The 14,057-nt window shown below is 56.8% G+C and overlaps 1 protein-coding gene across 1 annotated transcript in view; it reads left to right on the plus strand.

Moving 5' to 3' along the window:
* kmt2bb (lysine (K)-specific methyltransferase 2Bb) overlaps positions 1-14,057 on the plus strand; it is a 107,301-nt gene that overhangs the window by 52,894 nt on the left and 40,350 nt on the right. Inside the window, 6 exon segments of the mRNA XM_059641272.1 lie at positions 1,144-1,201; positions 1,204-1,263; positions 1,680-1,793; positions 5,692-5,876; positions 9,615-9,710; positions 11,290-11,400. Coding sequence (XP_059497255.1) covers positions 1,144-1,201; positions 1,204-1,263; positions 1,680-1,793; positions 5,692-5,876; positions 9,615-9,710; positions 11,290-11,400 — 624 coding nt within the window.

Below are 14,057 nucleotides of genomic sequence, written 5' to 3' on the forward strand. Positions count from 1 at the left end.
TGCCACAGGGATCGGTACTGGGACCCCAGCTATTCACAATATACATTAATGAATTGGGTGAGAGAACAAAGCACAACATTCCCAGGTTTGCAGGTCATACCAAGTTGGGTGGGAGGGTGAACTGTGAGGAGGGTGTAGAGATCCTTCCGCATGATCTCGACAGGTTCGGTGAGTTGGCTCATCAATGGCAGATACAGTATGATTTGCATAAATGTGAGGTTGTTCACTTTGGAAGCAAAAACAAGAAGGCAGATTACTACCTGAATGGCTGTACATTGGGAGAGGGGAGTGTGCAGTGAGACCTGGCTGTCCTTTGCACCAGACTCTGAAGGTAAGCATGCAGGTAAATGTTATGTTGGCCTTCATCGCGAGAGGTTTTGAGTACAGGAGCAGGGCTGTGTTGTTGCATTTATACAGGGCCTTAGTGGGACCACACCTGGAATACTGTGTGCCGTTTTGGTCTCCTTTTCTGAGGAAGCATGCAGTTGCTCTTGAGGGAGTGCAATGAAGGTTTCCCAGGCTGATGCTGAAGGTGGTGGGTCTGACGTATGAGGAGAGACTGACTGGGTTGGGATTGTTTTCACTGGAGTTCAGACAAGTGAGGGGGGATCTCACAAAGACTTATAAAATTCCAACAGACCAGACAGGGTAAATGTGGGGAGGATGTGCCCGATGGTGGGAGTGTCCAGAACCAGGGGTCACAGTATGAGGATTCAGGACAGACCATTTAGGGTAGAGATGAGGAGACATGGACATGAGGAGAGTGGTGATCCTGTGGAATTCATTACCACAGGAAGTAGTCGATGCCAAAACACTGAATGTATTCAAGAGGCGACTAGATGTAACACTTGGGGGGAAATAGGATCAAAGGTTCGGGGGAGAAGGCAGGATGAGGCTGTTGAGTTGGACAATCAGCCATGATCATGAAGAATTGTGGGGCAGGCATGAGGGGCCGAGTGGCCTTCTCCTGCTCCTATCTTCTATGTATCTATGACCCCCATCTGGTCACCATGTGGGGAACCTCAGACTGAGCCCCATTTCCCCCACCCCCATGTATTTGGGATGGGGTACTGAGCTGTGAAGTGAGATCCTGAGAGTGGATCCTGAAGTGAAGATGTGTACTGTGTCCTTCCCCCTGGCCAGGTCTGTCCAAAGTGTGTTCGCTGTAAAAGCTGTGGAGCCACCACCCCAGGGAGGAGCTGGACGCTGAGTGGTCGTATGACTTCACCCTGTGTAATGACTGCGCCAACCTCTTTGAGAAAGGTAAGTCGAGAGAGCTACACTGTGGGTTAAAGGAGAAGACAGAGCTTTACTCTGTATCTAACCCCAAGCTGTCCCTGTCCTGGGAGTGTTTGATGGGGGACAGTGTAGAGAGAGCTTTACCCTGTATCTAACCCCATGCTGACCCTGTTCCTGGGAGTATTTGATGGGGGACAGAGTAGAGGGAGCTTTACTCTGTATCTAACCCCATGCTGTCCCTGTCCTGGGAGTGTTTGATGGGAGACAGTGTAGAGGGAGCTTTACTCTGTATCTGATCCCATGCTGACCCTGTCCTGGAGTGTTTGATGGAGGTGGCACAACAGTGTAGAGGGAGCTTTACTCTGTACCTGACTCCCTGTGGGCTAACACGCTGCTGGATACTGTGTGCTGAGAGTGTTGTGGCCTCTGTTGTTTCACAGGGAATTATTGTCCCATTTGTACGAAATGCTACGAAGATAACGACTATGAGAGTAAGATGATGCAGTGTTCCAAATGCGACCACTGGGTTCATGCCAAATGTGAAGGTATTTCCGGTGAGTGGTGAGGTGTGGCGCGCTTGGAGTCTTGTTGTATTCTCCCCCGGCCCCGTACGCCAGGGTGAGTGTTCTGTCCGCGCTATGGCTCCCATGATTCTGCCTTCTGTGTCACTGGGTCAAAATCCTGAGAGACTGCACCTGATGGCACTCTGAGGTGTCCCTACAGCTTGCAGGCTGCAGCGGTTCCAGAAAGCAGCTCTCCACCACCTTCTCAAGGGGCAACTTGGGATGGGCATAAATCCTGGGCCCTGTTAGCGATTAAAAAGAACTCCTGGCAATTAGGTTCTCGCGTATTGCTTTGCAGCCTTTCTGCTGGTGATGATTCAAAGTCAGCCCTCCTCAATTTCCCACCACCTCATGGTCACCAGCAGTAGGTTCTAAGGGAGGGTCCTTGACCCGAAACGTTAACTCCGATTTCTCGCCACAGGTGTGTGCTGGCTTTTTCCAGCAATTCCTGTCTTTTTTTTTTTGGATTTACAGCATCTGCAGTTGTTTTGGTTTTATTTTCGATTTACTGGGCTCACTCACTGTTTACTGGATGCTGTTCCCATCCATGCTTGATGCAGAGGGGTTGAAGGATTGGGACAAGAGTCTGGTTGGGGGTGGGGGGGTGCATCTTGATGGTCAGGAGTCTCTTTATTTTGGTCCACTTTTTTCATGAAGTGTAGCTGCTGAAGGCTCGAGCAGCTTGAGTGAAGCCCATGTCCCTCTCTCTCACTCGCTCTCTCTCACTCGCTCTCTCTCGTGCTCTCTCTTGCTCTCTGTCTCTCGCACGCTCGCTCGTGCTCGCGCTCTCTCTCTCGCGCTTGCTCTCTCTCTCGCGCTTGCTCTCTCTCTCGCGCTTGCTCTCTCTCTCGCGCTCGCTCTCTCTCTCGCGCTCGTTCTCATCGCGCGCTCTGTCTCGCGCTCTCTCTCTTGTGCGCACTCTCTCTCTTGTGCGCTCTCTCTCTTGTGCGCTCTCTCTCTTGTGCGCTCTCTCTCTTGTGCGCTCTCTCTCGTGCGCTCTCTCTCGTGGCGCTGTCTCTCGTGCGCTGTCTCTCGTGCGCTGTCTCTCGTGCGCTGTCTCTCGCGCTGTCTCTCGCGCTGTCTCTCGCGCTGTCTCTCGCGCTCTCTCTCGCGCTCTCTCTCTCTTGTGCTCGCTCGCTCGCTCTCTCTCTCGCGCGTGCTCTTGATGGGTCAGGAGTCTCTTTATTTTGGTCCACTTTTTTCATGAAGTGTAGCTGCTGAAGGCTCGAGCAGCTTGAGTGTAGCCCATGTCCCTCTCTCTCACTCGCTCTCTCTCGTGCTCTCTCTTGCTCTCTGTCTCTCGCACGCTCGCTCGTGCTCGCGCTCTCTCTCTCGTGCTGTCTCTCTCTCGCGCTCGCTCTGTCTCTCGCGCTCGCTCTCTCGCGCGCTCTCTCTCTTGTGCGCGCTCTCTCTCGTGCGCTCTCTCTCTCGTGCGCTCTCTCTCTTGTGCGCTCTCTCTCTTGTGCGCTCTCTCTCTTGTGCGCTCTCTCTCTTGTGCGCTCTCTCTCTTGTGCGCTCTCTCTCGTGCTCTCTCTCGTGCTCTCTCTCGTGCTCTCTCTCGTGCTCTCTCTCGCGCTCTCTCTCGCGCTCTCTCTCGCGCTCTCTCTCGCGCTCTCTCTCGCGCTCTCTCTCGCGCTCTCTCTCGCGCTCTCTCTCGCGCTCTCTCTCTCTTGTGCTCGCTCGCTCGCTCTCTCTCTCGCGCGTGCTCTCTCTCGCTCTCTTGCTGTCTCGCGCGCTCTCTCTCTCTCAGAGAGCGTGCGTCTCCTGCACTCTCGCTCTCTCTCTCTCACGCGCGCGCTCTCTCTCTCTCTCAGAGAGCGTGCGTCTCCTGCACTCTCGCTCTCTCTCTCTCGCGCGTGCTCTCTCTCGCTCTCTTGCTGTTCGCGCGCTCTCTCTCTCAATCTCTCTCTCTCTCTCAGAGAGCGTGCGTCTCCTGCACTCTCGCTCTCTCTCTCTCGCGCGCGCGCTCTCTCTCTCTCTCTCTCTTGCTCTCGTGCGCTGTCTCTCTCTCTCACATGTGTCTCGCATCTTGAAATGTGCAGAATGCTTAGAGTAAACGCAGGCTAGAGGCCTCCCCCTGCTTGAACTGGGGACACAAATTTACAATAAGAACAATTCTGCCGAGGATCAAGATTGCGAATTTTCTGCTGCAGAGGGCTATTGGAACTCGCTCTTTGAGAGTCTCTACTGTAGAGATTGACAGATATCTGATAACAGATAAAATAATTTCTTCTCAAAAACATTCCATGTTCCAGCTCCGACCACTTACTGTGACAGAGAATCCCACAGGGCCCCCACTCTCTGGGTGAAGACATTTCTCCTCATCTCTGTCCTGTCTCATCTCCTTGAGACTGTGATCCCTGGTTCTGGACTCGTACCTTTTGGACTGCAGCGGTTCAAGAAGGCAGCTCTCCTCTACCTACTCGCAGGATGGGTAACAAATCCTGGGCCCTGCTAGTGATTTAAAAGAACTCCTGGCAATCAGACTCTCTCTTGTTCTGTTCATATTGCTTTGCAGCCTTGCTGCTGGTGATGATTCACAGTTGCCGCCCTCCCCCCTCAATTTCCCACTGCCTTGTGGTCACTGGCACTGGGCTGTAAGGAACACCATCGGGAACATCCTCCCTTATTTGTTGACCCTGTCTAGTCCTGTTAGAAGGTTATCCATTTCTTCGAGATTGGCCCAGCCCCTCAGATGGAGAGATATCGGGGTCATTCGGAAAAACTAATTTTCTTAACATGCATTCACGGGGTGAGGATGTCGCTGGCCAGGCAGCATTTATTGTCCATCCCTAATTGCCCAGAGGGCAGTTTACTGTCAGCTACATTACTGTGGGTCTGGAGTCACATGTAGGTAAGGATGGCAGTTTCCTTGCCTAAAGGATGTTAGTGAACCAGATGGGTTTTTCCCGACAATCACCAATGGATTCATGATTATCGTTTGACTCTTAATTCCAGATATTTTATTGAAGTCAAATTCCAACCTCTGCCGTGGCAGGATTCAAGCCCAGGCCCCCAGAATGCTGCCCAAATCTCTAGACTAGCAGTCCAGCAATAATACCACGAGACCATTCGCCTTCCTGATCCTTGCTGTGGGTGGTCAGCCATGCTGAATGGTGTAGCAGGCTCAATGGGCTGAATGGCCTACTCCTGCCCCTGTATTCCTCACCAACCTGACCTTGGGGGCGCAGTTAGGGAAGTGCTGGAAAGCTGCTGGGAACAGGTCAAGTGCCCCTCAAGGGGTGGGAGTCCTCGATGTTTCTGACAGCACGGGAGGGTGAAATGACACGCAGTAAAAACTGGGTTAGCCGTCGGCCGGAGTACAGTCCCAGGCACCCCACAGTCCTTTCAGGAGGGTCTCAGAGGGTGCATGGAGGATTTCCTGGGATGCCGTGGGGTTGAGGGGCTTCATTTTTGTTTTCAATTCACTTGTAGGATGTGGGTGTTACTGGCTGGGCCCAGCGTTTATTGCCCCTGCCCCTAGTTGCCTCTTGAGAAGGCGGAGTGAAGTGCCTTCTTGAACCGCTGCAGTCCGTGTGCTGTGAGTTCACCCCCAGTGCCCCTTGGGGGACCGAATTGACTAGTCTGTGAGACAGCACTCCCAATTTTGTCAGCAGCCCTCAGACGTTAGTGAGGAGGACTTTGCAGGAGCAATAGGGCTGCATGACTCTCTAAATGGACCAGAGGAGGAGAATTTGTGTTTTGACCCAGTGAGCTGTTGCGACCTGGAACCCTGTGAGGGGAGAATGGGGTCTGATTCAGGGAATCCTTCGTGGAGCTGACGCCGTGGGGTGGGCGGGCGGGCAGAATGGACTCTGCCGAGTGGTGGTAGTAATTGGGGTGTGTCTGAGAGGTGCTGACTGTGGTGTTGTGTCGTTGCTGCCTCCAGATGAGATGTACGAGATCCTATCCAACCTGCCCGACAACATTGTATATACGTGCCTGCCTTGTATGGAGGGTAAGCCTGCAGAGTGGCAGGAGGTGGTTACCAGTGAGCTGCTGTCGGGCATCAAGCAGGTGGTGACAGGACTGGTGACCTCCAGGCTGACCGCACACCTGCTGAAGCAAAAGGAGGTAGGTCCGAGTGCAGCGCGGCTCTGACTGGCGCCAGGAGACTGAGTGATGTTGCTCACCATAGCCATTTTCCCCCAGTGAATCCATTCCTCTCCACTCACCGAAACCCTGATCGGTGTCTCTGTCACCCACCACGCTATCTTCAGATCTCCCAACCCCCTCTGGTGTCTGCTCATTGCTTCACCACCACCACGCCCCACGTCTCTGTAAACTCTTCGGGCCCCCTACACCCTCCCTATCTCCGTCACACGCCCCAGACCCTTACACCCCCTCCCTATCTCTGCAACCTCCTCCAGCCCCAACACCCCCTCCCTGAGTCTGTAACCTCCCCCAGCCCCCTACACCACCCCCATTTCTGTAACCTCATCCAGCCCCGACACCCCCTTGCTATCTCTGTAACCCCCTCCAGCCCTGACACCCCCTCCCTATCTCTGTAACCCCCTCCAGCCCTGACACCCCCTCCCTATCTCTGTAACCCCCTCCAGCCCTGACACCCCCTCCCTATCTCTGTGACCTCCTCCAGCCCCTACACCCCTCCCTATCTCTGTAACCCCCTTCTGCCCCGACACCCCCTCCCTATCTCTGTAACCTCCTCCAGCCCCGACACCCCCTCCCTATCTCTGTAACCCGCTTCAGCCCCGACACCCCCTTGCTATCTCTGTAACCCCCTCCAGCCCTGACACCCCCTCCCTATCTCTGTAACCTCCTCCAGCCCCGACACCCCCTCCCTATCTCTGTAACCCCCTTCAGCCCCGACACCCCCTCCCTATCTCTGTAACACCGTCCAGCCCCTACACCCACTCCCCATCTCTGTAACCCCCTCCAGCCCCTACACCCCCTCCCTATCTCTGTAACCTCCTCCAGCCCCGACACCCCCTCCCTATCTCTGTAACCCCCTTCAGCCCCGACACCCCCTCCCTATCTCTGTAACACCGTCCAGCCCCTACACCCACTCCCCATCTCTGTAACCCCCTCCAGCCCCTACACCCCCTCCCTATCTCTGTAACCTCCTCCAGCCCCGACACCCCCCCCTATCTCTGTAACCCCCTTCAGCCCCTACACCCACTCCCTATCTCTGTAACCCCCTCCAGCCCCTACACCCCCTCCCTATCTCTGTAACCCCCTCCAGACCCTACACCCCCTCCCTATCTCTGTAACACCGTCCAGCCCCTACACCCCCTCCCTATCTCTGTAACCTCCTCCAGCCCCGACACCCCCCCCCATCTCTGTAACCCCCTTCAGCCCCGACACCCCCTCCCTATCTCTGTAACCCCCTCCAGCCCCTACACCCCCTCCCTATCTCTGTAACACCGTCCAGCCCCTACACCCACTTCCTATCTCTGTAACCCCCTCCAGCCCCTACACCCCCTCCCTATCTCTGTAACCCCCTCCAGCCCCTACACCCCCTCCCTATCTCTGTAACCCCCTCCAGCCCCTACACCCCCCCCTATCTCTGTAACCCCCTCCAGCCCCTACACCCCCTCCCTATCTCTGTAACCTCCTCCAGCCCCTACACCCCCTCCCTATCTCTGTAACCTCCTCCAGCCCCTACACCCCCTCCCTATCTCTGTAACCCCCTCCAGCCCCTACACCCCCACCCTATCTCTGTAACCCCCTCCAGCCCCTACACCCCCTCGCTATCTCTGTAACCCCCTCCAGCCCCTACACCCCCTCCCTATCTCTGTAACCCCCTCCAGCCCCAACACCCCCTCCCTATCTCTGTAACCCCCTCCAGCCCCTACACCCCCCCCATCCCTGTAACCCCCTCCAGCCCCTACACCCCCTCCCTATCCCTGTAACCCCATCCAGCCCCTACACCCCCTCCCTATCCCTGTAACCCCCTCCAGCCCCTACACCCCCTCCCTATCCCTGTAACCCCTCTCCAGCCCCTACACCCCCTCCCTATCCCTGTAACCCCTCTCCAGCCCCTACACCCCCTCCCTATCCCTGTAACCCCTCTCCTGCCCCTACACCCCCTCCCTATCCCTGTAACCCCCTCCAGCCCCTACGCCCCCTCCCTATCTCTGTAACCCCCTCCGGCCCCTACACCCCCTCCCTATCTCTGTAACCCCCTCCGGCCCCTACACCCCCTCCCTATCTCTGTAACCCCTCCTGCCCCTACACCCCCACCCTATCCCTGTAACCCCTCTCCAGCCCCTACACCCCCTCCCTATTTCTGTAACCCCCTCCTGCCCCTAAACCCCCTCCCTATCTCTCTAACCCCCTCTAGCCCCTACACCCCCTCCCTATCCCTGTTACTCCTCTCCTGCCCCTACACCCCCTCCCTATCCCTGTAACTCCCTCCAGCCCCTACACTCCGTCCCTATCCCTGTACCCCCCTCCAGCCCCTACACCCCCTCCCTATCTCTGTAACCCCTCTCCAGCCCCTACACCCCCTCCCTATCCCTGTAACCCCCTCCTGCCCCTACACCCCCTCCCTATCCCTGTAACCCCTCTCCAGCCCCTACACCCCCTCCCTATCCCTGTAACCCCTCTCCAGCCCCTACACCCCCTCCCTATTCTCTCTAACCCCCTCCAGCCCCTACACCCCCTCCCTATCCCTGTAACCCCTCTCCAGCCCCTACACCCCCTCCCTATCCCTGTAACCCCTCTTCTGCCCCTACACCCCCTCCCTATCCCTGTAACCCCCTCCAGCCCCTACACCCCCTCCCTATCTCTGTAAGCCCCTCCAGCCCCTACACCCCCTCCCTATCTCTGTAACCCCCTCCAGCCCCTACACCCCCTCCCTATCTCTGTAACCCCCTCCAGTCCCTACACCCCCTCCCTATCTCTGTAACCCCCTCCAGCCCCTACACCCCTTCCCTATCCCTGTAACCCCTCTCCTGCCCTATAGCCGTCTGTGATCTTTGTACCTTCACAATCCCTGCCTTTCGGGCATTCCTGATGCCCATCACTCTGACCGAGCTGGTGTCAGCCTCTGGGATTTGGATCTTCCTGTTTGCACTAGATACCCCTTTCAGGGGGAACTGATAAGCTGCCTCCTTGAAAGGCTGTGGTGCAGTGTGCTTGAAAGTACTGTCTGAGTTGGTGGGGCTGATCCAAAGGGCTGGCATTGACTCCATGGCCGGAATGCCCACCCCCCATCTTCCACACACCCAGCACATCTGAACCCTTTGGGAAGGCTGCCCTTATCTGCTCCTGCAGGCATGTGACCCCAGAGCCATGGTAATGTGACTCACTCTTAGGTAGTCTCTGAAATCATTTCTGCCCATTGAATCCACACTGACCCTCCAAAGAACACCCCAGCCAGTCCAACCCCTGCATTTCCCATGGCTAAACCACCCAGCCTGTGCATCCCTGGACACTATTGGACAATTTAGCACGACCAATACACCCTAACCTACAACATCTTTGGAATGCGGGTGGAAACCGGAGCATCCGGAGGAAACCCATGCAGACACGGGGGAGAATGCAAACTCCGCACAGACAGTCGCCCGAGGGTGGAATCAAACCTGGGACCCTGGTTCTGTGAGGCTGCAGTGGTGCCAGCCATATCCTCTGAGCTGCCGCGCTGCCCCCCACCTCTGAGCCGCCGCGCTGCTCAGCTCAAGTGCGTATTCAGGACGTGCTTCCCTCCCCAGTGACGCCCCATCCTGTGAAATTATAAACTTGAGACCAGTTTCGTAAGTGCTCTTCTTTGCTGTAAAATGATTCCGAGGATGAGGGAGAGGCTATACAAACGCAGTTACTCCTTTTGTTTCCATTTTGGCCTCGTAGTGCGGAGATGACGTCTCAGATGTTTTTGACATGGGGGCCCCCTGTGACCTGGACGCTGTGAGGACCAAATTTGAAGATGGTGGTTATTCTTCTGTGGTGAGTCCAGGGTGATGGGGCTTTGGTGGATGGTGTGTGCTGGGGGCAGAGCAGGGTGCGCGGATGGGGAGAGGGTAGAGAGAGAGAGAGAGAAGGGGGCTGCAACCGTTTGCTGGCTGTGATCCTGAATTGGAGAGCCTGCTTTGTTCTGACGTCACTGTCCTGGCTCTGCCTGTGGCCAGCTCATGTTCCTGCTGTCTGACATAGCCTGCCCATCCGACCCTGCTGCTTCTGGGGCAGGAGAAAGCGTTGTACCCAGATGAGGATAACGCCACCGAAATCGAGGCCCACTATTCCGACCGTTGTCACAAAATATTATGAAACTACTGCAAACATTTTACGAATCCTGCCAACAGCTTTGAGAACAGCTTCTTTGCTGCTGTCATTAGACTTCATGTGGAGGCACTGTTGTCGGACTGGGGTTGGACAAGGTCAGAAATCACACGACACCAGGTTCGGTTTATTTGAAATCACAAGCTTTCGGAGCCTCAGTCCTGCTTCAGGTGTTAGTGAGAGAGGGAGTATCAGACACAGAATTGAGAAGCAAATCATCAAAGGGTCGCACCCATGATGAGGAAGTTTTAAACAAACCTAAGATGCTGTTAAATCTTTAATCATTTAGAAGGTTTTAATTGATTAATATGTCTATGTAAATCCCTGAATTTCTTTCAAGTCACTGCCCCGAGAGAACTGAAGGCTTTGTAAGCGTAAAGAAGACGTGACATTTTAGGTCAGTTAGGCGTGAGTCCTCGTTTAGAATCTGTTTGTGTTTTGGCCTGGAGTCAGACGGGATTTGATTCTAAAGTAGGAATTTATAAAATGCCGAATTGAATGACTATATATAAGTTGTGTGCTATTTGAACAAAGTAGAATGTATTGTGTGTGTGTCTGTGTGTGTGTGTCTGTGTGTGTGTGTCTGTGTGTGTGCGTGCGCACGTGCGCTGGGGAGAGAGAGAGTGTGAGGAGTGTATGTGGTGGAGGGAGTTTGCATGTGGGGGGAGTGTGTGGGGGGAACGTGTGTGGCGCAGAGGAGATTGCATGTGAGGGGATTGTGTGTGTAGGGGAGAGAGAGAGAGTGTGTGCATGTAGGGTTGGAGTTCATGTATGGGATTAGATACAGACTAAAGCTCCCTCTACGCTGTCCCCCCATCAAACACTCCCAGGGACAGGGACAGCACGGGGTTAGATACAGAGTAAAGCTCCCTCTACACTGTCCCCCCATCAAACACTCCCAGGGACAGGGACAGCATGGGGTTAGATACAGAGTAAAGCTCCCTGTACACTGTCCCCCATCAAACACTCCCAGGGACAGGGACAGCACGGGGTTAGATACAGAGTAAAGCTCCCTCTACACTGTCCCCCCATCAAACACTCCCAGGGACAGGGGCAGCACGGGGTTAGATACAGAGTAAAGCTCTCTCTACACTGTCCCCCATCAAACACTCCCAGTGACAGGGACAGCACGGGGTTAGATACAGAGTAGAGATCTCCCTGGTCAGCCTCTATTGCCTCACTTGTATTTTTGCCGCGTGCTGATACATCCAAGCTGTGAGATTGATCTCGTTCTCTCTGTGTGCAGTTGGAATTTTCTGACGATGTGGCGCGAATAATTCAGAGCAGCATCAATGAAGAGCTTGAATTCCCGGATACCAGGAAAGCTAACTTATCAGCGAAGGCCTATTTCATCAAGGTACATCGGTCGCCCTCTCCTTTTTACACCCTCCCTCCCCCCCCCCAAACCCCCACCTTTACACCCTCCCTCCCCCCCAAACCCCCACCTTTACACCCTCCCTCCCCCCCAAACCCCCACCTTTACACCCTCCCTCCCCCCCCCAAACCCCCACCTTTACACCCTCCCTCCCCCCTAAACCCCCACCTTTACACCCTCCCTCCCCCCCAAACCCCCACCTTTACACCCTCCCTCCCCCCCCAAACCCCCACCTTTACACCCTCCCTCCCCCCCAAACTCCCACCTTTACACCCTCCCTCCCCCCAAACCCCCACCTTTACACCCTCCCTCCCCCCCCAAACCCCCACCTTTACACCCTCCCTCCCCCCCAAACCCCCACCATTACACCCTCCCTCCCCCCCAAACCCCCACCATTACACCCTCCCTCGCCCCCCAAACCCCCACCTTTACACTCTCCCTCCCCCCCAAACCCCACCTTTACACCCTCCCTCCCCCCAAACCCCCACCTTTACACCCTCCCTCCCCCCCAAACCCCCACCTTTACACCCTCCCTCCCCCCAAACCCCCACCTTTACACCCTCCCTCCCCCCCAAACCCCCTCTTTACACCCTCCCTCCCCCCAAACCCCCACCTTTACACCCTCCCTCCCCCCCAAACCCCCTCTTTACACCCTCCCTCCCCCCCAAACCCCCACCTTTACACCCTCCCTCCCCCCCCAAACCCCCACTTTACAACCTCCCCCCCAAACCCCACCTTTACACCCTCCCTCCCCCCCAAACTCCCACCTTTCCACCCTCCCTCCCCCCCAAACCCCCACATTTACACCCTCCCTCCCCCCCAAACCCCCACCTTTACACCCTCCCTCCCCCCAAACCCCCACCTTTACACCCTCCCTCCCCCCCAAACCCCCTCTTTACACCCTCCCTCCCCCCCAAACCCCCACATTTACACCCTCCCTCCCCCCCAAACCCCCACCTTTACACCCTCCCTCCCCCCAAACCCCCACCTTTACACCCTCCCTCCCCCCCAAACCCCCTCTTTACACCCTCCCTCCCCCCCAAACCCCCACCTTTACGCCCTCCCTCCCCCCCAAACCCCCACATTTACACCCTCCCTCCCCCCCAAACCCCCACCTTTACACCCTCCCTCCCCCTCAAACCCCCACCTTTACACCCTCCCTCCCTCCCCCCCAAACCCCACCTTTACACCCTCCCTCCCCCCTAAACCCCCACCTTTACACCCTCCCTCCCCCCCCAAACCCCCACATTTACACCCTCCCTCCCCCCCAAACCCCCACCTTTACACCCTCCCTCCCCCTCAAACCCCCACCTTTACACTCTCCCTCCCCCCAAACCCCCACCTTTACACCCTCCCTCCCTCCCCCCCAAACCCCACCTTTACACCCTCCCTCCCCCCTAAACCCCCACCTTTACACCCTCCCTCCCCCCCAAACCCCCACCTTTACAACCTCCCTCCCCCCCAAACCCCCTCTTTACACCCTCCCTCCCCCCCAAACGCCCACCTTTACACCCTCCCTCCCCCCCAAACCCCCACCTTTACACCCTCCCTCCCCCCCAAACCCCCACCTTTACACCCTCCCTCCCCCCCCAAACCCCCACTTTACAACCTCCCCCCCAAACCCCACCTTTACACCCTCCCTCCCCCCCAAACCCCCACCTTTACACCCTCCCTCCCCCCCAAACCCCCACATTTACACCCTCCCTCCCCCCTAAACCCCCACCTTTACACCCTCCCTCCCCCCCAAACCCCCACCTTTACAACCTCCCTCCCCCCCAAACCCCCTCTTTACACCCTCCCTCCCCCCCAAACGCCCACCTTTACACCCTCCCTCCCCCCCAAACCCCCACCTTTACACCCTCCCTCCCCCCCAAACCCCCACCTTTACACCCTCCCTCCCCCCCCAAACCCCACCTTTACACCCTCCCTCCCCCCAAACCCCCACCTTTACACCCTCCCCCCCCCCAAACCCCCACCTTTACACCCTCCCTCCCCCCCCAAACCCCCACCTTTACACCCTCCCTCCCCCCCAAACCCCCACCTTTACACCCTCCCTCCCCCCCCAAACCCCCACCTTTACACCCTCCCTCCCCCCCCAAACCCCCACCTTTACACCCTCCCTCCCCCCCAAACCCCCACCATTACACCCTCCCTCCCCCCCAAACCCCCACCATTACACCCTCCCTCCCCCCCCAAACCCCACCTTTACACCCTCCCTCCCCCCCAAACGCCCACCTTTACACCCTCCCTCCCCCCCAAACCCCACCTTTCCACCCTCCCTCCCCCCCAAACCCCACCTTTACACCCTCCCTCCCCCCAAACCCCCACCTTTACACCCTCCCTCCCCCCAAACCCCACCTTTACACCCTCCCTCCCCCCAAACCCCCACCTTTACACCCTCCCTCCCCCCCAAACCCCCACCTTTACACCCTCCCTCCCCCCAAACCCCCACCTTTACACCCTCCCTCCCCCCCCAAACCCCCACCTTTACACCCTCCCTTCCCCCCAAACCCCCACCTTTACAACCTCCCTCCCCCCCAAACCCCCTCTTTACACCCTCCCTCCCCCCCAAACGCCCACCTTTACACCCTCCCTCCCCCCCAAACCCCCACCTTTACACCCTCCCTCCCCCCAAACCC

The sequence above is a fragment of the Stegostoma tigrinum genome, chromosome 41 (genome assembly GCF_030684315.1).
Source record: "Stegostoma tigrinum isolate sSteTig4 chromosome 41, sSteTig4.hap1, whole genome shotgun sequence".
Taxonomy (NCBI): Eukaryota; Metazoa; Chordata; class Chondrichthyes; order Orectolobiformes; family Stegostomatidae; genus Stegostoma; species Stegostoma tigrinum.